The 26,567-nt window shown below is 43.3% G+C and overlaps 1 protein-coding gene and 2 pseudogenes across 5 annotated transcripts in view; 1 reads left to right on the forward strand and 2 right to left on the reverse strand.

Annotated features, from left to right (window-relative positions):
- Positions 1-26,567, forward strand: part of CNOT10 (CCR4-NOT transcription complex subunit 10) — a 96,807-nt gene that overhangs the window by 57,744 nt on the left and 12,496 nt on the right. For all 4 annotated transcript variants that reach the window (XR_005198937.1, XM_017521687.1, XM_017521688.2 and 1 more), the window contains one exon: positions 21,829-21,942. Coding sequence is in view for 3 of the 4 variants with exons in the window: in XM_017521687.1 (XP_017377176.1) it covers positions 21,829-21,942 (114 nt within the window). In the remaining variant the exon portion in view is untranslated. The remainder of the gene's footprint in view (positions 1-21,828; positions 21,943-26,567) is intronic.
- On the reverse strand, positions 3,753-5,408 carry LOC108299422 (annotated as a pseudogene). The gene has a single exon (XR_001822966.2). The product of XR_001822966.2 is annotated as a high mobility group protein HMG-I/HMG-Y-like (transcript).
- Positions 25,669-25,765, reverse strand: LOC119470096 (annotated as a pseudogene).

Raw genomic sequence — 26,567 nt, forward strand, 5'->3', positions numbered from 1 at the left:
TTGACCAGGATGGTCTCGATCTTTTGACCTCGTGATCCACCCGCCTCGGCCTCCCAAAGTGCTGGGATTACAGGCTTGAGCCACCGCACCCGGCCGAATTTTTCTTTTTATATGTTGTCAAATTTATTGACATAACATTGTTCATAATTTTTTTTACCTTTTTAATGTCTGTGGAATCTACAATTATACGTCTGTTTTCTTTTCTTTTCTTTTCTTTTTGAGATGGAGTTTTGCTCTGTTTGCCCAGGCTGGAGTGCAATGGAAAGATCTCAGCTCACTGCAACCTCTGCCTCCCAGGCTAAAGCAATTCTGCCTCAGCCTCCCAGGTAGCTGGGAGGCTGACGTGGGAGGATCACTTTAAGCCCTGGAGGTTGTGGCTGCAGTGAGCCGTGATTATGCCACCAAACTCCAGCATGGATGACAGATCAAGGCGCTCTCTCTAAAAATAAAAAAATAATATAGAGACCTAATCTACCCTTTACCCGGTTTCCCCATAGATAACTATCTTACAGAACTTTAATACAATATCACAGTCAAGATACTGACATTGATACAGTCAAAATACAGAACTTTTTTGTTGTTTGTTTTATAATATCTTCATTACATTCAATTTCTTAAAATTTTTAAAAAAATTTTTATAGAGGTGGGGTCTCGCTGTGTTGCCCAGGCTGGTCTCAAACTCCTGGCCTCAAGCAATCCTGTCACCTTGGCCTCCCAAAGCCCTGGGATTATAGGTGTGAGCCACTGTGGCCAACCCAGAACATTGTCATTACTACAAAAGATCCCTCATATTGCCCTCTTATAGCCATACCCAGTTCCACTTATTTAACCTTGGTTACTACTAATCTGTTCTCCATTTCTATAATTTTGTTTTTCAAAAATGTTATATAAATGGAATCATATAGTATGTAACCTTTTGGGATTGAATTTTTATTCAGTATAATTCTTGGAAAATTTATTTAAGGCCGGGCGCGGTGGCTCAAGCCTGTAATCCCAGCACTTTGGGAGGCCGAGGCGGGTGGATCACAAGGTCAAGAGATCGAGACCATCCTNGCTGGGCATGGTGGCGCGTGCCTGTAATCCCAGCTACTCAGGAGGCTGAGGCAGGAGAATTGCCTGAACCCAGGAGGCGGAGGTTGCGGTGAGTCGAGATCGCGCCATTGCACTCCAGCCTGGGTAACAAGAGCGAAACTCCGTCTCAAAAAAAAAAAAAGAAAATTCATTTAAGTTTGCTGAGTAAATCAATAGTTGTTCCTTTTTATTGGTATTATTCCATGGCGTGAATGTACCTCAGTTTAACCATTCACCTGTTGTGAGACATCTAGCTTGATTTCAGTTTTATTTACAAATAAAGCTGCTAAAAATAGTCACAGGTATTTATATGCACATAAATCTTTGTTTCTCAGGGATGAATGTCCAACAGTGCTGAATAGCAGGGGAGTTACATGTGTTACATGTTTAATAAGAAACTACCAAACTCTTTTTAACAGTGACTATACCGTTTTACATTCCCACCAGCAATGTATGAGTGATCCAGTTTCTTTACATCTCACCAATATTTGGTATTTTCTTTTTTTAAAAAAATTATTTTTTCATCACATATTTGTTTTGATATGTGTGTGTGTGTTGTAGGTACTTATTTTTTTTTTCTTTTGAGATAGAGTCTTGCTCTGTTGCCAGGCTGGAGTGCAAGTGGTGTGATCTCGGCTCACTGCAGCCTCCGCCTCCGGCGATTCTCCTGGCTCAGCCTCCTGAGTAGCTGGGATTACAGGTGCACGCCACCATGCCCCGCAAATTTTTGTATTTTTAGTAGAAACGGGGTTTTACCATGTTGGTCAAGCTAGTCTCGAACTTCTAACCTCATGATCCGCCCACCTCTGCCTCCCAAAGTGCTGGGATTACAGGCATGAACCACTGCACCTGGCCTGAGTTTTGTACCTTTGATGGTACAACTGTTTGCTTTCCATATGTCATAGTAGGAGGTGATCTTTAGAGAAAATAATATTGCGTTTTTTTGTGAAAGGGTGCAAAAGGCTTCCATAGGGAATTCCATCATCATAAAGTGAGGCAAAGATGGATGATTCTCTAGTATATTTTTTTCTATGGAGCAGCTTGGAGGGAGAAGGGAAAGAATACAAGCTGGAAGGAGCTTTAGGGTGGATTTGTAAACAGGACTGCTATGCCAGACAGTAGCAGTGGTAATGGAGACAAATGGTGAAGGGGAGGAGTTGTAAAAGAATTGTGTCTTAATTTTCAAAACCATAAAGCTCACAGTGCAGGTGGGTATGTTAAAGGGCAAATCTGTGATCAGGAGCCAGCTGTCTTCAATGTAAGGAGCCTGAGCACTATGTTTTAAGATTGTGGAATTCTTCTAGATTTCATCTATTTCTGACCTGACCTCTTTCAGGTTATTGAAAATCTGACTACTGTATAGTTTAGCTTTTATGGACTATTAAACTTGACCCTTAGGGCTCAATAATACCCAAGATACCAATGCAAAGCCCCGTTTTCTGTTTCCAGCATAACTAATATGCAGTAAATTATCATGAGTTTTCTAATGGTCATTTTTTATGATATGGGTTCACAGCCCCTTGAGAATTTTCTTTTTTTTTTTCATTCCTACATAAATTAAGGTAAGTCCAAAAAGATTTCATTCTAACCAAGTTACTGCATGTTTTTAGAAGGCCGATAATAATTGAAGAAGTTGTGAGATTCTATATTAAATCAACATAGTTTTCAGAAAAATATTCTCACAAGTAAAATAAAAATATGGCCCTAAATTAGGAAAATGTCTCAGAAATCAACTAACCAGTTTAACTGTCAGGTTTAGATGAACTTAGAGATACAATATAATGGATCAAGAAAGTTACATAATCATCCTTTGGTATCCTTGAGGGATTGGTTTCAGGACCCCCAACAGACACCAAAATCATCAGATGCTCAAGTCTGTTATGTAAAATGTTGTAGTATTTCCAGATAACCTGTTTATATCCTATCATACTGTTTTGTTTTGTTTTTTTTGAGATGGGGTCTTGCTCTTTTGACCAGGCTAAAGTGCAGGGGCTCAGTCTCAGCTCACTGCAACCTCCACCTCCTAAGCTCAAGTGATTCCCCTTCCTCAGCCTTCCGAGTAGCTGGGACTACAGTACCACCCCATACCTGACTAATTTTTATATTTTTTAGTAGAGATGGGGTTTCACCATCTTGGCCAGGCTGGTCTCGAACTCCTAACCTTGTAATCCACACACCTCGGCCTCCCAAAGTGCTGGGATTACAGATGTGAGCCACCATACCTGAACTCACACACTTTATTTTTATTTTATTTATTTGTTTTTTGAGATGAAGTTTTGCTCTTGTTGCCCAGGCTGGAGTGCAATGGTGTGATCTTGGCTCACTGCAACTTCTCCCTCAGCAATTCTCCTGCTTCAGGCTCCCAAGTAACTGGGATTTCAGGCATGCACCACCACACCCAGCTAATTTTTATATTAATAGAGACACAGTTTCACCATGTTGGCCAGGCTGGTATTGAACTCATGGCCTCAAGTGATCTGCCTATCTTGGCCTCCCAAAGTGCTGAGATTACAGGCTTGAGCCACCGTGCTCAGCCTTCTCTCATAAACTTTAAATCATCTTTAAAGTTCTTATAATACCTAGTGCCCTATATATGCCAAATAAATAGTTGTCATACTGTATTAGTTTTTAGCTTTTTAAAAAATTGTTGTGTGATTTTTTTATTATTTTTATATTTTCAATTTTTTTTTTTCCAGAAAAGGATATTTTTTATTCAAGTAACTGCAAATAGGAAACCAGAGGGGAAGCCCCAGGCTGAGACAAATCATGGCTACCCCTCCCCAACAGAACAGGGGGAGGAGGTGGCCCCTATACCCTTTATGGTCGATTCGGGCCCCCTTGCTCACTCTGCTGCAGCATCCAAGGGGCAGGGCCCCACCTTCCCTGGGACTGGGGTAGTCAGTCATCCAGTCTACCATGCCCCAGCCCCTCTTCCCCATAAAGAGTATCTTGGGGTAGAGTATCATGGGCAGAACAGGAGGCAATGAGAGTGAACATTTGGCGCTGATAGCAGCAGCAATGATGGATATCAGAGAATGGAACATTGAACAAAAAACAACACAACTGTCCAGAGGTAGTTTGTGAACAGAGGAAAAATGGAACCAGAACCTTGAGGGGCAGGGAGGAACAGGAGGGTTGGGAGTGGGCAGGGTGAGCTCCTTGTTATTTGTGCCCCATCTGAGGAGGGGGAAATGGCCAAGTGGCAGAAGCAAAGTAGGGTGGGGGCAACAGCTCCAGCCCATCTCAGGTGGTAGCCACAGGGCACATGGGCCTCACCTGGACAATAAGTGACTGCATCTCCATCACCACAATATATACTCAGATCCCAGGCGGAGGACCAGAGGGCTGGGACCACAGTGAAAAGGGTGTAGGGGACTCATACCCCTCCTGCCTTCTGTAGCCAAAGAGGGCTGTCCAAACTAGTGGGGAAGGTAGGGAAGGATAAAAGGTGTGAGCCCTATGTGGTGACAAAGACAGTTTGGCTGGGGGAATTCTGGGGGCCAGCACCCCCCTCCATTAGCCACACCTGCTGCTGCCAGGGCAGTGGAGTAGGGCATGCCAGGATGAGATGGGGCTTGGGCCCCTTTTAAGGCCAGGGGAACCCTCCCAGGCCCCACTATGGGAAGCCAGAGGGAACAGTAGAGGAGCAGAGAGGGCGCCCCCAATCAAAAAGCCCAGAGAGCAATGTCCCCATCACCAAGTGAGTGGGGACACAGCAGGTGCAGGGTGTGGCTAAGTGGGATGTTAGCCGTGTCCAGGAGGGCATGTGTGTATGCGTGGGTGGGCGGGGGAACTGAGGCCAGGGGAAAACTGCTCCCCACTCAGCCCATGGGGGCCCTGCAGGGGCTGGTGTGCTGTGTAGCGTGGTGGTGAGGGTGCAGGTGGAAGATGAGGGTGGCAGCCGGAGGCGGTGGCGATGGTGGGCCTGGGGAAGGGGCGGGGGCAGTGGGAGCGAAGCAAAGCTGTCCAGTCCCAGAAGGAAGCTGCTCCTCCAGTGAGGAGCATGCGGCACGCATGGTCACTGCTCCTCCGAGGACTCCTGCGAGATGCCCTCCTCTTCCTCCTTCTCCAGTTTTTTGGGTCTGCCCCTTGGTTTCCTTCCTGGAGTTGTGGTTTTCCGGGTCTTGGCAGCACCCTTGTTTTTGCTTCCCTTTGGCCTTAGGTGTTGGCACTTCGCTGGGCTCCTTCTGACTCCCTACCAGCGCTGTCCTGGGACTCACCGGAGGCTGCTTGCATGGCCTGCCCCGGCCCCGCTTCTCAGTGCCATCCTTTTCCTGCTTGGAGACCAAGGGCTAGCTGGACTTTGAGCTCGATTCGCTCATCTTCCCTTCTCTAAGGAGCAGGTGGAAGAGTGATGGCTGGGATGGCCTTCCTGGAGCCGCACCAGCACCAGAAATAGCCCCAGCTGGGAGTCCCAATTAGAGGACACAAGATTTTCTATTTATAGTTGGTCAAATCTACAGATTTGGAACCTCTGGATTCTTTTTTTTTTTTTTTTTTTTTTTTTTTTTTGGTTTTTTTTTTTTTTTTTTTTTTTTTTTTTGAGACGGAGTTTCGCTCTTGTTACCCAGGCTAGAGTGCAATGGCGCGATCTCGGCTCACCGCAACCTCCGCCTCCTGGGTTCAGGCAATTCTCCTGCCTCAGCCTCCTGAGTAGCTGGGATTACAGGCACGCGCCACCATGCCCAGCTAATTTTTTGTATTTTTAGTAGAGACGGGGTTTCACCATGTTGACCAGGATGGTCTCGATCTCTTGACCTCGTGATCCACCCGCCTCGGCCTCCCAAAGTGCTGGGATTACAGGCTTGAGCCACCGCGCCCAGCCCTGAACCTCTGGATTCTAAGGACCAACTGTATATATAATGACACTTTCAGAATTTTGCATCAGTTTCTGAAGTACTCAACACTGTATGAAACCATAAGTTTTATTCAATTATAGAAATACACACTCACACTTATATTCCGTGCGCTGGAATAAAATAAATGCCATGATTTTGACATTTTAAGGTGATTCAGTTCCTAGATATTTACCAAAGTGAAACAAACTTGTCCACAAAAGAATTTCATAGCAGCTTTACTCCTGGTAGACAAAGCCTAGACATAGCCCAGGTACTCGTCAGTAACAATGGATAACTAAGTTGTATTACACTTGTATTTTGGAATACTACTCAGCTATAGGGAAGAACCAGTGAGGTCGGGCACAGTGGCTTATGCCTGTAATCCCAACACTGGGAGGCCCAGGCAGGCAGATTGCCCTGAGTCCAGGAGTTTGAAATAAGCATGGGCAACATGGCCAAGCCCCATCTGTATAAAAAATTGGCCGGGCATGGTGGTGCACTCCTATAGTTGCAGCTGCTCAGGAGGCTGAGGTGGGAGGATCACCTGAGCCCTTAGGTTTGAGGCTGCAGTGAGCTGAGGTTGCACCGATGCACTCCAACCTGGGTGACAAAATGAGACCCTCTTTCAAAAAAACCAAAACCAAGCCAGGCACAGTGGCTTACGCCATAATCCTAGCACTTTGGGAAGCCGAGGCGGTTGGATCACAAGGTCAGGAGTTTGAGACCAGCCTGGCCAACATGACGATACCCTGTCTCCTAAAAATACAAAAATTAGCAGGGCATGGTTGTGGGCACCTGTAATCCCAGCTACTCAGGAGGCCTTGGCAGGAGAATAACTTGGACCCAGAAGCGGAGGTTGTAGTGAGCCAAGATTGTGCCATTGCTCTCCAGCCTGGGCAACAAGAACAAGACTCTGTCTCAAAAAAAAAAAGAAAAAGAAAAACCAAAACCAGTGCACAAGTTAACATGGATGAATCTCAAAAAATTTTTGTTTCTTCTTTTACTTCACATAAGGTATGTACTGTGTGATTCCATTTATACCATTTATATGACAAAACTTTCTTAATAGACTAATTGATGTTGCTAGAAATCAGAACAGTGGTTGGGGGAAAGAAATGTAAACACATCAATTTAAGCAGCAGATCCCAACCTTTTTGGCACCAGGCACCAGGATCATGGGAGACAGTTTTTCCACAGACAGGGTTGTGGGGAAGGTGGTTTCAGAATAATTCAAGCACATTACATTTATTGTGCACTTTGTTTCTATTAGTATTACATTGTAATATATAATGAAATAATTATACAACTCACTATAATGTAGAATCAGTGGGAGTCCTGAGCTTGTTTTCCTATAACTAGATGGTCCCATCTGGGGGTGATGGGAGACAGTGACAGATCATCAGCCATTAGATTCTCATATGGAGCGTGCAACCTAAATCCCTTGCATGCACAGTTCACAATAAGATTTGGACTCCCATGGGAATCTAATGCTGCTGCTGATCTGACAGGAGGAGGAGCTCAGGCAGTGATGCAAGCCATAGGAGCAGCTGTAAATATAGGTGAAGCAGGCCGGTCGTAGTGGCTCATGCCTGTAATCCCAGCACTTTGGGAGGCCAAGGCAGGTGGGTCACCTGAGGTCAGGAGTTCAAGACCAGCCTGGCCAACATAGTGAAACCCTGTCTTTACTAAAAATACAAACATCAGCTAGGTGTGGTGGTACACACCTTTAATCCCAGCTACTCAGAAGGCTGAGGCACAAGACTTGCTTGAACCCAGCAGGTGAAGGTTGCCGTGAGCCAAGATTGCACTACTGCACTCCAGCCTGGGCGACACAGCGAGATTCCCTCCAAATAAAAAAACATATAGATAGATAGATAGATAGATAGATAGATAGATAGATAGATAGATAGAGACAGCGAGATTCCCTCCAAATAAAAAAACATTAGATAGATAGATAGATAGATAGATAGATAGATAGATAGATAGATAGATAGATAGAGACAGCGAGATTCCCTCCAAATAAATAAACATAGATAGTTAGGCAGATAGACAGACAGACAGAGAGAGATTCCCTCCAAATAAAAAAACATACAGATGAATGGATGGATGGATGGATGAAGCGATGAAGCTTTGCTCACTTGCCCGCCACTCCCCTTCTTCTGTATCTAATGTATCTAATGATATTGGGAGTTGGGGACCTCTGATTAAAGTATACAGTTTGATATATATGTCCATATGAATGGTGCATTGTAATGTGTATAAACTATACCTCAATTTTAAAATTTAAGGTAAGGTATTAACATGTTGGAATTTACCCTGTTCCTACAATAAATTTTAAAAATTAGCAGGGCATGGTGCCACACACATGTAGTGCCACCTACTCCCATGGCTGAGATAGGAGGATCACTGGAGCTTAAGAGGTCAAGGCTACATACACTGAGCCATAATTGTGCCACAGCACTCCAGCCTGGGTGACAGAGTGAGACCTTGTCTCAAAAATAAATAAAAATTGAAATTTTGTGAAATTAACAAAAGTTTTAATATATTATTTTGGGAAATGTAATTTAACCTCCAGTAATTGATAAATGGAGGCTTTTCCTTACATATCATTTATGAGGCAGCACGACATGGAAAACTTGGTTTCTTTTTTTTTTTTTTAGACAGTTTTGTTGTCTCCCAGGCTTGAGTGGAGTGGCACAATCTCTGCTCACTGCAGCCTCTGCCTCCTGGGTTCAAGTGCTTCTCCTGCCTCAGCTTCCCAAGTAGCTGGGATTACAGGCGCCTGCCACTGCACCCAGCAACTAATTTTTGTATTTTTAGTAGAGACAGGGTTTCACCATGTTGTCCAGGCTAGTCTCAAACCCCTGACCTCAAGTGATCTGCCTGCCTCAGCCTCCCAAAGTGTTGGGATTACAGGCATGAGCCACCATGCCAGCCAAATTTGGTTTCTTAACCAAGAAAGAAGAAAATGCTTTTCTGCTTGTATTTAATATGTTTTCCTTAGACTCTAAGACTGCCATATCAACCACATATGACCACTAAGCACTTGAATTGTATCCAGTGTGAATTCAGGTGCACTATTCAAGTGTAAGATACACACCAGGTTTCAAAAAGTACTATGAAAGTAAGATACACACCAGGTTTCAAAAAGTACTATGAAAAAAATGTAAACTATGCTATTAATTTCTATATCAATTATATACTGAAATGGTATTTTAAACATAGTAAGTTAAATATATTAAAAATAGGCTGGGCACAGTGGCTCATGCCTGTAATCACAGCACTTTGGGAGGCCGAGGGCCAAAGTGGGTGGATCACGAGGTCAAGAGATAGAGACCATCCTGGCCACTGTGGTGAAACCCCATCTCTACTAAAAATACAAAAAAAATTAGCTGAGCGTGGTGGCAGACACCTGTGGTCTCAGCTACTCAGGAGGCTGAGGCAGGAGAATTTCCTGAACCTGGAAGGCAGTGGTTGCGGTGAGCCAAGATCGCACAACTGCACTCCAACCTGATGACAGAGCAAGACTCCATAAATAAGTAAGTAAGTAAGGCTGGGTGAGGTAGGTCACACCTATAATCCCAGCATTTTGGGAGGCCAAGGCAGGTGTATCACCTGAGGTCGGGAGTTTGAGACCAGCTTGGCTGACATGGTAAAACCCTGTCTCTACTAAAACTACAAAAAATTAGTTGGGCATGGTGGCACGTGCCTATAGTCCCAGCTACTCAGGAGGCTGAGGCAGGAGAATTTCCTGAACCTGGAAGGCAGTGGTTGCGGTGAGCCAAGATCGCACAACTGCACTCCAACCTGATGACAGAGCAAGACTCCATAAATAAGTAAGTAAGTAAGGCTGGGTGAGGTAGGTCACACCTATAATCCCAGCATTTTGGGAGGCCAAGGCAGGTGTATCACCTGAGGTCGGGAGTTTGAGACCAGCTTGGCTGACATGGTAAAACCCTGTCTCTACTAAAACTACAAAAAAAATTAGGTGATGTAGTGTTGCATGCCTGTAATCCCAGCTATTATAAGGCTGAGGCAGGAGAATCGCTTGAACCCAGGAGGTAGAGGTTGCAGTGAGACCAGATCACGCCATTGCACTGAAGCCTGGGCAACAAGAATGAAATGCCCTCTGAAAAGATAGATGGATGGATGGATGGATGGATAGATAGATAGATAGATAAAGTAATTTTACATGTTTCTTTTGTTTTAGACGTGTCTGTTAGAAAAATCAAAATTACATTTATGACTTCAATTATATTTCCTTTTTTTGTTTTTTTAAAAGAACTACACCACACACTTTGACTACACCACAAACTTCTGGCCTCAAGCAGTTCTCTCACATCAGCCTCCTGCATAACTAAGATTACACGCACGTGCCACCATTCTCAGCTAGCATTTTTATTTTTTGTAGAGGCAGGATCTCACTGTGTTTCCCAGGCTAGCCTTGGACTCCTGGGCTCAAGCAGTCTTCCCACCTTGGCCTCCCAAAGCGGTAGAATGACAGGTGTGAGCCACTGCACTTGGCTATGGCTCTAATTATTATTTCTGTAGAGCAGTGCTGCTCTAAGGTTTTAAGACAAGTGTGTTTGAATGTTTGTATGTTATAACATAGTTTTTACACACGTGAATGTTGTTACTATGTCACAGTTTTCTTGTACCACAAATTTTAACTGAATTATTTATCTCTTTAGAAATTTTTTTTTTTTTTTTTTTTTTAAAACACCTAATACCCAAAGGAATCTTAGAACTTAGTTTCTTGGGCAGGATTGATATTTTGGCTGTATGCTTTGATTTAGATGTGAATGTTAGCTGCATATATTTGGGAGATAATAGGTTTTTTAAATAACAATGGTTGCTTATAATAGAAGAATATATTTTTCTTCTGAGATTTTTTTTGGTATTTATTTATTTAGAGATGGAGTCTCACTCTGTCACCCAGGCTGGAATGCAGTAGTGCAGTCTTGGTTCACTGCAATCTCTGCCTTCTGGGTTCAAGTAACTCTCCTGCCTCAGCCTCCCAAGTATCTGAGATTAGCACCATACCCGGCTAAATTTTGTATTTTTTGTGGAGATGGAGTTTCACCATTTTGGCCAGGCTGGTCTTGTACACCTGACCTCAAGTGATCCGCCCGCCTTGGCCTCCCAAAGTGCTGGGATTACAGGTGTGAGCTACCTTGCCCTGCCTGTTTGTTTTTTGTTTTAAAAAAGCCTTTATTGGCTGTCTACTGTCAACATATTTTTTTTTTTTAAATAGCTTTATTGGCTGGACACATGCCTATAATCCCAGCACTTTGGGAGGCCAAGGCAGGTGGATCACCTGAGGTCAGGAGTTTGAGACCAGCCTGACCAACATAGATAAACCCTAAAAATACAAAATTAGCCCGGCATGGTGGCGCATACACGTAATCCCAGCTACTCAGGAGGCTGAACCAGGAGAATTGCTTGAACCCAGGAGGCAGAGGTTGCGGTGAGCCGGGATCACGCCATTGCACTCCCGCAGGAGAGACAAGAGCGAAATTCTGACTCAAAAAAAAAAAAAAAACTTTATTGAGGCTGGGTGCAGTGGCTCACCCCTGTAACTCTAGCAGTTTGGGATGCCAAGGCAGTGGATAACTTGAGCTCAGGAATTTGAGACCAGCCTGGGCAGCATGCTAAAACCTCGCCTCTGTAAGAAACACACAAAAAAAACTAGCCTGATGTGGTGGTGCACACCACTAGTCTCAGATACTTGGGTGGCTGAGGCAGGATGATCACTTGAGCCCTGGAGGTTAAGGCTTCAGTGAGCGGAGATCACACCACTGCACTCCAGCCTAGGTGACAAAGTGAGACCCTGTCTCAAAAATAAAGGAAAAATAGCTTTATTGTGGCTGGAGGCAGTGGTTAACTGCTGTAATCACAGCACTTTGGAAGGCCAAGGCAGGTGGATTACTTGAGATCAGGAGTTTGAAACCAGCCTCTGGCCAACATGGCGAAACCCTGTCTCTACTAAAAATACAAAAATTAGCTGGGTGTGGTGGTGGCTACCTGTAATCCCAACTACTTGGGAGGCTGAGGCAGGAGAATCACTTGAACCCAGGAGGCGGAGGTTGCAGGGAGCTAAGATTGCACCATTGCACTCCAGCCTGGGGGACAAGAGTCAAACTCTGTCTCAAAAAAACAAAAAATTGGTCGGGTGTGGTGGTACACACCTGTAGTCCCAGCTACTCAGGAGACTGAGGCAGCAGAATTGCTTCAACCTGGGAGGCGGAGGTTGCAGTGAGCCAAGAATGCACCACTGCACTCCAGCCTGGGCAACGGAGTGAGGCTCTGTCTCAAAAAAAAAAAAAGAAAGCTTTATTGAAACATAATTTACATAGCATACAGTTAATCCATTAGATGTATGTAATCTGTGGCTTTTAGTATTTTCATAGATATATGCAACCATCAGCAATCAATTTTAGAACTTTTTTTTTTTGAGATGGAGTCTCGCTATGTTGTCAGGCTGGAGTGCAGTGGCACCATCTCAGCTCCCTGCAACCTCCGCCTCCCAGGTTCAAGCGATTCTCCGGCCGCAGCCTCCCGAGAAGCTAGGACTGCAGGCATCTGCCCACACACCCAGCTAATTTTTATATTTTTGGTTGAGATGGAGTTTCACCATGTTGGCCAGGTTGGTCTCAATCTCTTGACCTTGTGATCCACCTGCCTCAGCCTCCCAAAGTGCTGGGATTTCAGGCGTGACCCACCATGCCCAGCCCTAGAACATTTTTATTTACCCCAAAAAGAAACCCTGTACACTTAGCTATCCCCACCCCCTTCCCCATTCTATTCCTCATCCCAAGTAACCTGCCTTCTGTCTTTACAGATTTCCCTGTTTGGGACTTTTATATAAATGGAATGATATATATGTGGGCTTTTGTAAGTGGCTTCTTTCACTTCACGTGTCTTCAGGGTTCATCCAAGTTGTAGCACGTATCAGTACTTTATTCCTTTTTATTCCTCTATCTAGACATACATTTTATTTACCCATTCATCCATTGATGAAACGTGGATTATTTGTCTTTTTGCTGTTGTGAATAATGCTGCTGTAAACATTCATCTACAAGTTTTTGTGTGAACATTTGTTTTTATTTCTCTTTGGTTTACCTGGGTGTGGAATTGCCTGGTCACATGATAGCTCTGTTTAATTGTTTGAGGAATTGCCAGACTGTTTTCTAAACTGGCTGCACCAGTCTATAATCCCACCAGCAGCATAAAGGATTTCAGTTTCTTCACATTCTCACCAAAACTTATTGTACCACATCTTTTTATACATTGTAATGAGTATCAAATGGTATCTCATTGTGGCTTTGATATGCATTTCACTGAAGACCATTGATGTTCAGCATCTTTTTCTGTGCTTATTATTCAATCTGTATGTTTTCCTTGGAAAGATGTTTATTCAGATCCTTTGCCCATTTTTTAATTGGGTTATTTGTCTTTATTATTGAGTTATAAGCGTTCTTTATATATGGGCTAGATACAAATAACGTATCAGATATATGACTTGTAGTTATTTTCTCTGATTTTCAAGATTGTCTTTTCACTTTTTGAAGGTGCCCTTTGAAGCATAAACAGTTTTCATTTTGACGAAGTTCAATTCTTATTTTTGTTGTTGTTGCTTGTGCCTTTCATGCCATGTCTGTTTTGTTTGGTTTTGTTTTGTTTGAGACCGAGTTTCACTCTTGTTGCCCAGGCTGGAGTGCAGTGGCACGTTCTCGGCTCACCACAACCTCTGCCTCCTGGATTCAAGCGATTCTCCTTCCTCAGCCTCCTGAGTAGCTGGGCTTACAAGCATGCACCATCAGGCCCGGCTAATTTTGTGTTTTTAGTAGAAACAGGGTTTCTCCATGTTGGCCAGGCTGGGATTACAGGTGTGAGCCACCTCGCTCAGCCTTCATGCCATATCTAAAACTTCTTTACTAAATCCAAGATCATGAGGATTTACCATGTATTCTCCTAAGAATTTAAATTTTAACACTTACATTTAGGTCTTTGATCATTTTGAGTTAATTTTTATAGATGAGAGATAAGACTAATTTCATTTTTTTTTTTGGCATACTGGGATCTTATTAATAGTGGAGGAATATGAGTGATTGCTACACCAAAATTTTACATATCACCACTAAAGAACTTACTCCTGTAACCAAATATCTATTCCCCCAAAACCTATGGAAATATTAAAAAAAAAAAAAAAGAAAGAAAAAGAAACCAAAGAAATAGCTGGATGTGGTGGCTCATGCCTATAATTCCAGCACTTTGGGAGGCTGAAGTGGGAGGATTCCTTGAGTCCAGGAGGTCAAGAGCAACCTGGCCAACATAGTGAGACCTTGTCTCTACAAAAACTAAATAAAATTTAGGCCTGTAGTCCTAGCTACTTGGGAGACTGAAGTGGGAGGATCGCTTGAGCCCGGAAGGTAGAGGCTGCAGTGAGCTGAGATCACACCAGCCTGGACAACAGAGCAAGACACTGTCTCAAAGAAGTAAAGGGCTAGGCACGGTGGCTCATGCCTGTAATCCCAGCACTGTGGGAGCCCGAGGCTAAGACAGTAGAATTGCTTGAACCTGGGAGGCAGATGTTGCAGTGAGCTGAAATTGTGCCACTGCACTCCAGCCTGAGTGACAGAGTGAGACTCTGTCTCAAAAACAAACAAACAAAAGAGTAAAGAAGTGATTCCGTAGATTGTTGCATAGTGGCTTAGTAATTATCATGGGTATGAACTGAATCTTACATGTTGCATATTGTAGAACATCTTTATTACTCATTCTGAGATTGTGATATTAGCTGAACTTAATGGAGGCTGTTCAAGAACTGGAAAAGAGTCTAACAGAACTGAAAAGGGTAGGAAATAATGTTGGGGCCAATATGGAAAATGGCTATACAGGAAATTAAAGCATACAAAATTTAAATGAAAAAACTTTTTCCTTTTTTTTTGAGACAAGGTCTTGCTCTGTCGCCCAGGCTGGAGTGTAGTGACGCAGTCTTGGCTCACTGCAGCCTATACCTCCCAAGTTCAAGCAGTCCTCCCACCTCAGCCTCCGGGGTAGCTGGGACTACGGTACAGGTTTGTGCCACCATGCTCCACTAACTTTTAAATTTTTTTTTGGCCGGGTGAGGTGTCTCATGCCTGTAATCCCAGCACTGTGGTAGGCCGAGGCAGGTGGATCACAGAGTCAGAAGATTGAGACCATCCTGGCTAAGACGGTGAAACCCCACCTCTACTAAAAACACAAAAAATCAGCTGGCTGTGGTGGCATGCACCTGTAGTCCCAGCTACTCAGGAGGCTGAGACAGGGCAATTGCTTGAACCCAGGAGTTGGGGATTGGTTGCAGTGAGCCGAGCTAGTGCCACTATACTCCAGCCTGGGCAACAGAGTGAGACTCCATCTCAAAAAAAAAATTGTTTTTTATAGAGACAGAGTCTCACTATATTGTCCAGGCTGGTCTCAAACTGCTGGGCTCAAGCAGTTCTCCCACATAAGCCTCCCAAAGTGCTGAGATTATAAGCATAAACTACTGCACCTGGTCTGAAAATGGAATTTTTAATTTAATTGGTCATTTCTAAAATGGGAGTCCACAAACGGGATAAAAGGAAATGCTTAGAGCAAATTTAATTAAGCCAGTTAAGGCCGGGCGCGGTGGCTCAAGCCTGTAATCCCAGCACTTTGGGAGGCCGAGGCGGGTGGATCACAAGGTCAAGAGATCGAGACCATCCTGGTCAACATGGTGAAACCCCGTCTCTACTAAAGCTACAAAAAATTAGCTGGGCATGGTGGCGCGTGCCTGTAATCCCAGCTACTCAGGAGGCTGAGGCAGGAGAATTGCCTGAACCCAGGAGGCGGAGGTTGCGGTGAGCCGAGATCGCGCCATTGCACTCCAGCCTGGGTAACAAGAGCGAAACTCCGTCTCAAAAAAAAAAAAAAAAAAAAAAAAAAAAAAAAAAAAAAAAAATTAAGCCAGTTAAGTTATTCCACAAGTGTAAATTATAAAGCTTAATTAGCTCTTTCAGACTCTAATGTGACACTCAGTGAATTATTTCTCTTTCAGTTAAAAGGGACCTTCTGTGGTCCAGTGTTTATAAAAGAAGATGAATCAGACAAATGGTTGATAACATAAATATTATAGACAGTTTTAGTGTACTTAAAGAATCATATTTCTTCTGTTGTTAGCCCAGTGGTGACATTGTAGCCCATAAGACATACCTAAAACAGGATTATGGCTAATAACCTTTTGAATCTTATATTGCTTTTCCTAGAGATCCAGCCCCAATTCGGTCTTAAGGCTGAATGCGGTCCTCCTGAACTTGTTAATCTAACGAACTCTACCATGGAAGGAGCCTGCCTCTGTAACATTCCCTTTACACTATCAGCAATTTGTGTCCCCCTTGGCATGATTCACACCTGCCTCCAGGAATCTCATTTAGATGAACTGGTGATCAGAGTGACCACAAACCAGGGTTAAAATAATTATTCAGTGGTCTGCCACTCTGCAGAAACCCCACAGGGTCACTGATGTGGATAAATCATTTAACCCCTGTGGGTCTTCTCTTCCCTTTCTGTCAAATAAAGCAATTCGATTGGGTGATCTTAAAGTCCTGTCCATGTGTAAAATGCTAAGTCTCTGTGACTTTATTTTTTATTTGCTGCCCAGGATAAGACCGGGCTCTTTGGGATACTAGATTTGCTAAATATACAACTTTTTTTAGCTTTTTTTGTGTCAGACTTCTGTTTGTGTTGGATTTGGACTATTTTAATAAGATTCTTTTTGCGACCGGGCACAGCAGCTCATGCCTATAATCCCAGCACTTTTGGAGGTGAAGGCAGGTAGATCCTGAGTCCAGACTGACCAACATGGTGAAACCCCATCTCTACTAAAAATGCAAAAACTAGCTGGATGTGGTTGTGGACACTTGTAATCCCAGCTACTCAGGAGGCTGAGGCAGGAGAATTCACTTGAACCTGGGAGGCGGAGGCTGCAATGAGCTGAGATCGTGCCACTGCACTCCAGCCTGGGTGACAGAGCAAGACTCCGTCTCAAAAAAAAAAAAAGATTGTTTTTGCACAGAACTATTATTAGACAGGAAAATGTTTACAGAAGACAAAGTTAAAAACTAATTGAACATCTAAACTTCTGTTAAGAGTTGAAAGTTGCCCAGTGCAGTGGCTCATGCCTGTAATCCCAGCACTTTGGGAGGCTGAGGTGGGTGGATCACAAGGTCAGGAATTCACGACCATCCTGGCCAACATGGTGAAACCCTGTTTCTACTTAAAAATATAAAAAGTAGCTGGGCATGGTGGCGCGTGCCTGTAATCCCAGCTACTTGGGAGGCTGAGTCAGGAGAGCTGCTTGAACTGAGACTTGGGAGGCAGAGGTTGCAGTGAGCCAAGATTGTGCCACTGCATTCCAGCCTGGGCTAGAGAGCAAGACTCCGTCTCAAAAAAAAAAGGTTGACAAGTTTAACATTTTTTGGATTATTCTAGACAAATTGGCATATTTTTTCTTTAGAAATTTTATTTATTTATTTATTTATGTTTCGAGATAGAGTCTTGCTCTGTTGTCCAGGCTGGAGTGCAACAGCTCAGTCACTGCTCACTGCAACCTCTGCCTCCTGGGTTCAAGTGATTCTCCTGCCTTGGCCTCCTGAGTAGCTGCGACTACAGGCATGCGCCACCATGCCTGGCTAATTTTTGTATTTTTAGTAGAGATGGGGTTTCGCCATGTTGGCCAGGCTGGTCTTGAACTCCTGACTTCAGGTGATTTGCCCACCTCCGCCTCCCACAGTGCTGGGATTACAGGCATGAGCCACCGCACCCAGCTCTTTTGAAATTTTAAATTCTTGGCTACTCTGGGCATACTGCCTGTGGGGTAGCCCTGCTCTGCAAGGACTGGTACAATGAAATATATAGATATTTAGATACATACTTTCCTATATTCATTTGTTGGAAGAAATTACATTATTGGCCAGGTGCCGTGGCTCACCACTGGAATCCCAGTACCCTGGCAGTCCGAGGCAGGAGGATCACCTGAGGTTAGGGGTTTGAGACCAGCCTGGCCAACATGGTGAAACCCCATCTCTACTAAAAATACAAAATTAGGTGGGTATGGTGGCTCATGCCTGTAGTCCCAGCTACTTGGGAGGCTGAGGCAGGAGAATCACTTGCACCTGGGAAGCGGAGATTGCAGTGAGCAGAGATCGCACCATTGCACTCCAGCCTGGGTGACGAGCAAAACTCTGTATCAAAAAAGAGAGAGAAATTACATTATTGGATTTTTTTAAGCCAGTTTTTCAAATAATGTTTGCTGTGAGGCTGCTTTGTAAATTTATTTTCCTTTGAAAAATGGTAACTGACTGGATTTACCCTTATTTTAGCCTCTTTTAATAAGGGTTAAACTATTTCAGATATTTGGTTTAGATTTCTTGAACTCACAGGATATATGGCTTGACAAATTTTAATGCCCAGTCTTACATAGCTTGTTGTAACTTGGTGCTTTAAGAAAATGTTTACCCCATTCTTTTCCTTTCCTTTCCTTTTTTGTTTCTTCCTTTTTTATCTTCTTTTCCAAGGGTTGGCATTCTGGGGACCTAGAGCTAGCTCCTCCAGCATATGAAGGGGAGAGTGGGGTTTTGTCCGATCCTCCACAGGGGGGAAAAGCTAGTGTCTCTTCCCTTGAGGTATAGTTCTTCCAGTCTGATGAACTGTCAGATCCACTGAGAGACTGGTAAAGCAGATTGGACAGTGACTCAAGGAAGTGGGGGTGGGGACAATATTTTAAGTAGTAACTATCAAAAGTAAAGTGATTCTCTGGGGGCTCAGTAGATAGAGCCATGTGTGCTTCTAGCGTTAGCAGTCTGCAGGAATTATGCAGAGTGCGGTGTTGTTTTCTAAGGAAAAGGAGGATGAATGTGAGAGTGATGAGAGGTGAGTTGGGATGGATTATAAGGCACCAAGAGAAGGGAGCATAAATGTTGGTTTGAGTTCTGGGCAATGAAATTTGCTGAATCCTGATGGCTGTTAATCAGAATGTCAGCCCTAAAGTTTTATTTTCACAGTTGAGTGCTTTGAATTGAATGATTATTTCTTACGGGGTCTTTTACCCTCTTGTGATTCTGAAGTTGAGGAAAGCAGATTTTTATATTGTATGTAATTACAGTTTGGGCTTCCTGGGAAACAGAATCCTGCTGCAAATCTTACATGACTGATTTCTGGACCCAAAGTGGGCTTGACAGTGGGCTGGAGCAGTAATAGCCCACCTACTGTCTGGAGAGGCCAGGGCAGGCATTTCCCAGCAAGCCTGCCTGAAGTGGGGCTTGTCTAGACTCTGGGACCTAGATCATGCAGGAAAAGCCCTCTGTTTGTGGAAGCCGGAAGAGAGTCGGCTTCATCAGCAAAATGACCTATCAACAGGAAAGGTGGGGGTCTGGAGAAGCAGATTTAAAATGTTGAAAACTGTGTTTCTTTAACAAATACCTATTAAGCACCCGCTGCATATGTGAGATATTGCTCTAGTCTGTGTAGGAAACCACAGATGTGTGCTTCTGCTTTTAAGGAGCTTATGCTTTACACTGACCTTTGGCAGAGGCACATATGAAAATGGATATTAAATTTTGTGACTGTCATTCACATAGGCCCTGAGCTAATGGTAATGGTCTTCTTGAGTTTCTGGAGTCTGGACTTTTAATAGTCTTTTTTTTGTTCATAAGCAGTACATACCTGATATGTCATAGTTACTCAGTATACTTCTTGAATGAATGAACAAATGAATGTCATTGCTGTTTTAAAATTAAAAGTACAAGTAAGTCAAAAGGAGAAACTGAGTCGCCAATCTTGCCACACAGACCTAACTACTGACATGCTTCCGCAGATGGGAGATAACTAACCTTCTGCCTCTGGTCCCTGAGTCTTCCTTCTTGGGGAGGGTTCCTTGCAGGGATTGTGGCCATGGGACAACCCTGCTGGTGAAGCCAGCTGTTGAAGAGCCAGAGATATTGATGGTAGGCTTGCCAGGAAAATTCCTTTGGAAGTGGCACTACTTGCTTACTCTCAAATTACTATCTTCTGTAACAAGGGCCAGTTTTAAAATTATATACTCAGTGACAAAATACAAACTTGTGTTTGGATTAAACTTTCTCTACCTGTTTAAAAAGACAAGTTAGAATACCTGTGTTGTGTATGCCTAAGACTTCGAAAAATTACATGTACAAGAATCTTTTCTGTTGTGTTTTTTCTAAGCGATCTTGTGAGTTAATAACCAATGTGATTGGATGGGAAGAACAGCAGATTGGGGGTCTTCAGTGTCAAATGTTAATACTAACTAATCACACACTAAGCTAAAGACTATGTTTAACTACTTTGGATCTCACTTTCTACCTCAAGTGAACAAGGAACCACAGTAGAGTGTCCTTCAGCCCTCGTAGAAGGCATAAACCTCAATTTTCTTATGCTTCTCCAGGACCAATCTACTTTTCTGTGTTAAGAGTTGAGAGGCTGCCTTTCCTTCAGCAGACAGTTTTCTAAGATTCTAGGAACCAAAAGTGAACAAGTGAAGAGGAACCAGAATATTTTTGAATTTACCCAGCTGTGCTTTTTATAGGAAGAGCCATTTCTAGTCAGAGGATTTCAGAACATTACAACTCTGTAGTGATACATTGGTTACATTGTTCCTTAGACTAAAATTACAACTTGAATGCACTTAATGATACATATGTGTATTGTAATTTGTATACATAACTCAAAACCCTGTATCTGAGTCAGGTCATTTGTGGTTAGCCATTCAGATGTCATTTCTGTTTGACAAGGGTTTAAGATTGCTTTGTGGCACAGTTAACATTCAAGTGATCTATTAGTGTTAAGTCATTAACTAGATTTGTTTTAAATGAGCTGTCTGTTAAGTAGAAAACCAAATACTATAGACACTTAGATTTCCAATCCAACTTAGTATAACTTAAATGTTGTCTTCACATGTTTGTTTAATCTGTTTTTCTTTCCATTGGTATTCATTTAGAAGAATAGTAACTGTGTGAATGAAATTTATTAGTTACTCTTGATACTGTTGTTTAGCAAGAAGTGTAGACTTAATCGGTTGAGAAAAGAACATTTAGGGTAAATGAATGCTTTAATATGTTCATTGTTTCTTAGAAAATCACAAATATCTGTAGAAAGAATAAGATCTGATTCTATAGCTTTATTCCTAGGTTATTAAAAGCAAAGTTCTATGGAAGTAAGTTCTCATAAGGCTATATATTACATATGTATATACAGGCTATATATTGTAATCCATTTGGTGTTTTTTTTAAATTTATTTTTATTTATTTTTGTTTGTTTTGTTTTGGAGACTGAGTCTCGCACTGTCACCCAGGCTGGAGTACAGTGGCGCAATCTCGGCTCACTGCAACCTCCGCTTCCGAGTTTCAAGCGATTCTCCTGCCTCAGCTTCCCGAGTAGCTGGGATTACAGATGCCTGCCACCATGCTCGGCTAATTTTTTGTATTTTTGGTAAAGACGGGGTTTCACTATGTTGGCCAGGCCGGTCTTGAATCCCTGACCTCAGGTGATCCACCTGCCATGGCCTCCCAAAGTACTGCAATTACAGGCATGAGCCACCGCACCCAGCCAGCCCAGTTGGTTATTTTGTTGGGGACGTGGGTCAGTTGGATGAAAGCTAAAGATGTAAATAGCCAAACCATGATTTGTAATTATTTTATACATCAATCTAATTCTTACCATTAGTGCTGTGGCTTTCCTCTTTGCTGGTGTCCAGATTGTCACGGCTAAAGGGCATTTTTTCCTATTTAGTAGATACAACTATTGTTGATTTTTTTTTTTTCTTTTTCCCCTTGTGGTATTTCAGGAAATCGTTGTTTTATAAAATGAGGTTTTCAGCTTCTTCCCTTTTGTGTTCTAGGTGCTCCATACTTGCTTGCAGTGCCTACGTGGCTCTGGCTTTGGGTGATAACCTAATGGCTTTGAATCATGCAGATAAACTTCTTCAGCAGCCCAAGCTGTCAGGGTCTCTTAAGTAAGTGTGACTTGCCCTGTGTGTCACTGGTTTGTTTTGAGGTTTCCCATTGGTTCGCGGTTTATATTGCTTCTTTTTATTCCTCTGGTGGATTATATATTTGTAAGGAAAGCAACTGTTTAAAAGAACTGTTTTTAACCCATGTCTCAGCAGTGAAAATGTTTTCATTCATTGCACTTCAAAGGCTACCAGATGTGGCATTTGCTGTACTGAGTGTCAGGAGACAAAAACTTTGGACACTAGTGTCCACTGCTAGGCCTGACTGCAGCACTTTACTTCCCAAAATAAGGCCTCAGGGAGAAGACCTACAAAAAAAGGAATTTTGTCAATGTGATAAATCTACTTTGAGGAATGCAATTTAAATAGGCAAATAAGGCTGGGCACAGTAGCTCATGCCTGTAATCCCAACACTTTGAGAGGCTGAGGCAGGAGGATCACTTGAGCCAGAAGGATCACTTGAGCCAGGAGTTTGAGGCTGCAGTGAACCCTGATCACACCAGTGCACTCCAGCCTGAGTGACAGAGCATGACCCCAGCTCTAAAAATGATATTAACAAATAAATAAGCCAGGCGTAGTGGCTCACACCTGTAATCCCAGCACTTTGGGAGGCTCAGGCAGGTGGATCACGAGGTCAGGCGTTCCAGACCAGCCTAGCCAACATAATGAAACCCCATCTCTACTAAAAATACAAAAATTAGCTGGGCATAGTGACACGGTACCTGTAGTCCTAGCTACTCTGGAGGCTGAGGCAGGGGAATTGTTTGAACCCAGGAGGCGGAGGTTGCAGTGAGCAGAGGTTGCGCCACTGCACTCCAGGCTGAGTGACACAGCAAGACTCTGTCTCAGAAAAATAAATAAATAGAGCTGGGCAGGGTGGCTCACACCTATAATCCCAGCACTTTGGAGGCTGAGGCAGGTGGATCACCTAACAGGAGTTTGAGACCAGCCTGGCCAACATAGTGAAACCCTGTCTCTATTAAAAATAGAAAAAATTAGCTGAGTGTGGTGGCAGTTGCCTATCCCTGCTACCAGGGAGGCTGAGGCAGGAGAATCGCTTGAACCCAGGAGGCAAAGATTGCAGTGAGCCAAGATCGTGCCATTGCACTCCAGCCTGGGCAGTGAGCGAAACTCCATCTCAAAAAAATAAATAAATAAAAATTTAAATTTAAAAATAAATAAAATACAGCTTGAATTTTTATATGATACTGATCCTGGAGATTTTATCAAAAGCCATGAGTATTCTGCATAACAACAGAATAGTTCTTTCATTCATTGTATAGGTATATACTTATACATGCCAAAATATAACTACTTACTCTTTTGCTTTTTAGTAATCCTCAAACATACCTAGTGTTCTGTTTTGTTTTTAAAGTAATTAAGCCCGGGCATGGTGGCTCACACCTGTAATCCCAGCACTGCGGGAGGCCTAGGCAGGCAGATGATTTGAGGTCAGGAGTTGGAGACCAGTTTTGCCAATATGGTGAAACCCTGTCTCTACTGAAATACAAAAATTAGCCAGGCATGGGGGCACATACCTGTAATCCCAGCTACATGGGAGGCCGAGGCTCAAGAATTGCTTGAGCCTGGGAGGCAGAGGCTACAGTGAGTCAAAATTGTACCACTGCACTCCAGACTAGGTGACAGAGTGAGACTCCATTTCAAAAAAAAAAGTAATAAGAAATCATTCAACTATATACGAGACTTTGTCATAATTCAAATATAAAGGAGCTCCTGCTTTTCTGCAAGAAAATCTTATCCAGTAATCAGGCTGGGGGATGGGGAAGACCCTAAATTTCAGTTCAAGGCATTTGGGTTGCCTCTGAATATCTTCCATCCTTAACATTGCCCAACTCAAAACACCAAAGTTGGGAATTGCAGCTGCTGGTGGTGTTCAGACTGTGGTGTATACAGCCATTATGAGAACACTGGACTTGTGTGTGTATGTCTGTGTATGTGTGTGTGTGTGTGTCTGTGTGTGACTGAGTCTCACTCTGTCACTCACACTTGAGTACAGTGGCACAATCTCAACTAACTGCAACCTCCACTTTCTGGGTTCAAGTGATTCTCCTACCTCAGCCTCCCAAGTAACTGGGATTACAGGTGCCCACCACCACACCTGCCTAATTTTTTTTCTTTTTTTGAGGCGGAGTTTCACTCTGTCACCAAGGCTGGAGTGCAGTGGTGCAATCTCAGCTCACTGCAACCACTGCCTCCCTGGTTCAAACAATTCTCCTGCCTCAGCCTCCTGCATAGCTGGGATTACAGGCACATGACACTATACCTGGCTAATTTTTGTATTTTTAGTAGAAATGGTTTTTTGCCATGTTGGCCAAACTGGTCTCAAACTCCTGACCAGTGGTCCACCTACCTTGGCTTCCAAAAGTGCTGGAATTACAGGTATGAACCACTGTGCATGGCCTAATTTTTTGTATTTGTAGTAGAGATGGGGTTTCTCCATGTTGGCCAGGCTGGTCTTGAACTCCTGACCTCAAGCAATCTGCCTACCCTGGCCTCTCAAAGTGCTGGGATTACAGGTGTAAGCCACTACACCCAGCTTTTCTTTTGTTTCAATTAAAAATGAAACACAGCCAGGCCTGGTGGCTCATGGCTGTAACCCCAGCGCTTTGGGAGGCTAAGGAGGGTCAGTCACTTGAGTCCAGGAATTCAAGACCAGCCTGGGCAGCGTGGCAAAATTCCATCTCTACTAAAATTACAAAAATTTACTGGGTGTGGTGGTACACACCTGTTGTAGTCCCAGCTACTAGGGAGACTGAGGCCAGAGGACCCCTTGAGCCAGGGATGTGGAGGTTGCAGTGAGCCATGATCATGCCACTATACTCCAGCCTCCAGCCTGAGAAACAGAGCAAGACTCTGTCTCAAAAACAGATAAAATAAAATAATAGAAACACAAGTTTTAGCTCCTTTTTTAATCCTTTAGTTGACATTGTGATTATTATTTTCAAATGTAAGATTCTTCACTTGACATTTGTTTGAGGGTTTTTAGTCTCCTTTGTTAACTTCTCTCTGAAAGTCAAAGAAACAGAATTCCTTGGTTATATGACTTCTTAGCTAATTTCTAGCTGTGTCTGGAAAAATCTTTTTTTTTTTTTTTTTTTTGAGACGGAGTTTCGCTCTTGTTACCCAGGCTGAAGTGCAATAGCGCGAACTCGGCTCACCGCAACCTCTGCCTCCTGGGTTCAGGCAATTCTCCTGCCTCAGCCTCCTGAGCAGCTGGGACTACAGGCACGTGCCACCATGCCCAGCTAATTTTTTGTATTTTTAGTAGAGACGGGGTTTCACCATGTTGACCAGTAATCTCTTGACCTCGTGATCCACCCGCCTTGGCCTCCCAAAGTGCTGGGATTACAGGCGTGAGGAAAAATCTTTTATTTATTTATTTTTTCTTTTTCCAAGTTAGCTAAGGAAATTTTTTTTTTAGATTTTCTTAGCCATTCTATCCTAAGCACTGGTTTCTTAATAACAAGACTACCTGAATGACAGAGCCTTGGGAGGGATACAACAAAAACTTTAAAAGAAAAACAAAAAGACTACCTGTCTGTCTTCCCATTGAGGGTCAGTGGGTCTTTTCTGCATTTGGCTACCCTTAAATACTACAGCAGTTTTTGCTCCACTGCTTTTTGCTTTCTGTGTACCTACGCAAGGATTTCTGAGCTTTGTGTCTCTGTGGAGATATTTCATTTGATTAAAAAAAAATTTTTTTTTCCATATCAGACAGGTAGTATGCCAACATCATACCAGGGTTTGAGGGAGGCATATCTCTTACATGAGTGTAAAAACTCAGTCGTTGCCAGGCCTGGTGGTTCACACCTGTAATCCCAACACTTTGGGAGGCCAAGGTGGGCAGATCACTTGAGGTCTGGAGTTGGAGAGCAACCTGGCCAACATGTTGAAACCCTGTTTCTACTAAAAAATACAAAAAAAATTAGCCAGGCATGGTGGCAGGCACCTGTAATCCTAGCTACCCAGGAGGCTGAGACAGGAGAATTGCTTGAACCCAGGCGGTGGAGGTTGCAGTGAGCTGAGAACGAGCCATTGCACTCCAGCCTGGACAAGAAGAGCAAGACTACATCTTAAAAAAAAAACAAAAAACCCAGTCATCAACTTACTAATTACAGAAGGATCCAAAAATAAAATATATTTTATTAGATTCACAGAAAACTAAGTAGTGCTTTAAATTTGTACATGAGTGTTCTTGTTTTGTAATCATTGCTGACTTGTGGATACTGCATTAATCTTTTTTTTTTAATATTTTATCCCACCAGGCAACATAGAGAAATCTTCTCTCCACAAAAAATTTTTTTAAAAAATTAGGCCGGGTGTGGTGGTTCATGCCTATAATCCCAGGACTTTGGGAGGCTGAGGCGGGTGGCTCACCTGAAGTCAGGATTTTAAGACCAGCCTGACTATCATGACAAAACCCTGTCTCTACTCAAAATACAAAAATTAGCTGGGCGCCGGGCGCAGTGGCTCAAGCCTGTAATCCCAGCACTCTGGGAGGCCGAGGCGGGTGGATCACGAGGTCAAGAGATCGAGACCATCCTGGTCAACATGGTGAAACCCCGTCTCTACTAAAAATACAAAAAATTAGCTGGGCATGGTGGTGC

Source organism: Cebus imitator, unplaced genomic scaffold (genome assembly GCF_001604975.1).
Source record: "Cebus imitator isolate Cc_AM_T3 unplaced genomic scaffold, Cebus_imitator-1.0 Scaffold21, whole genome shotgun sequence".
Taxonomy (NCBI): domain Eukaryota; kingdom Metazoa; phylum Chordata; class Mammalia; order Primates; family Cebidae; genus Cebus; species Cebus imitator.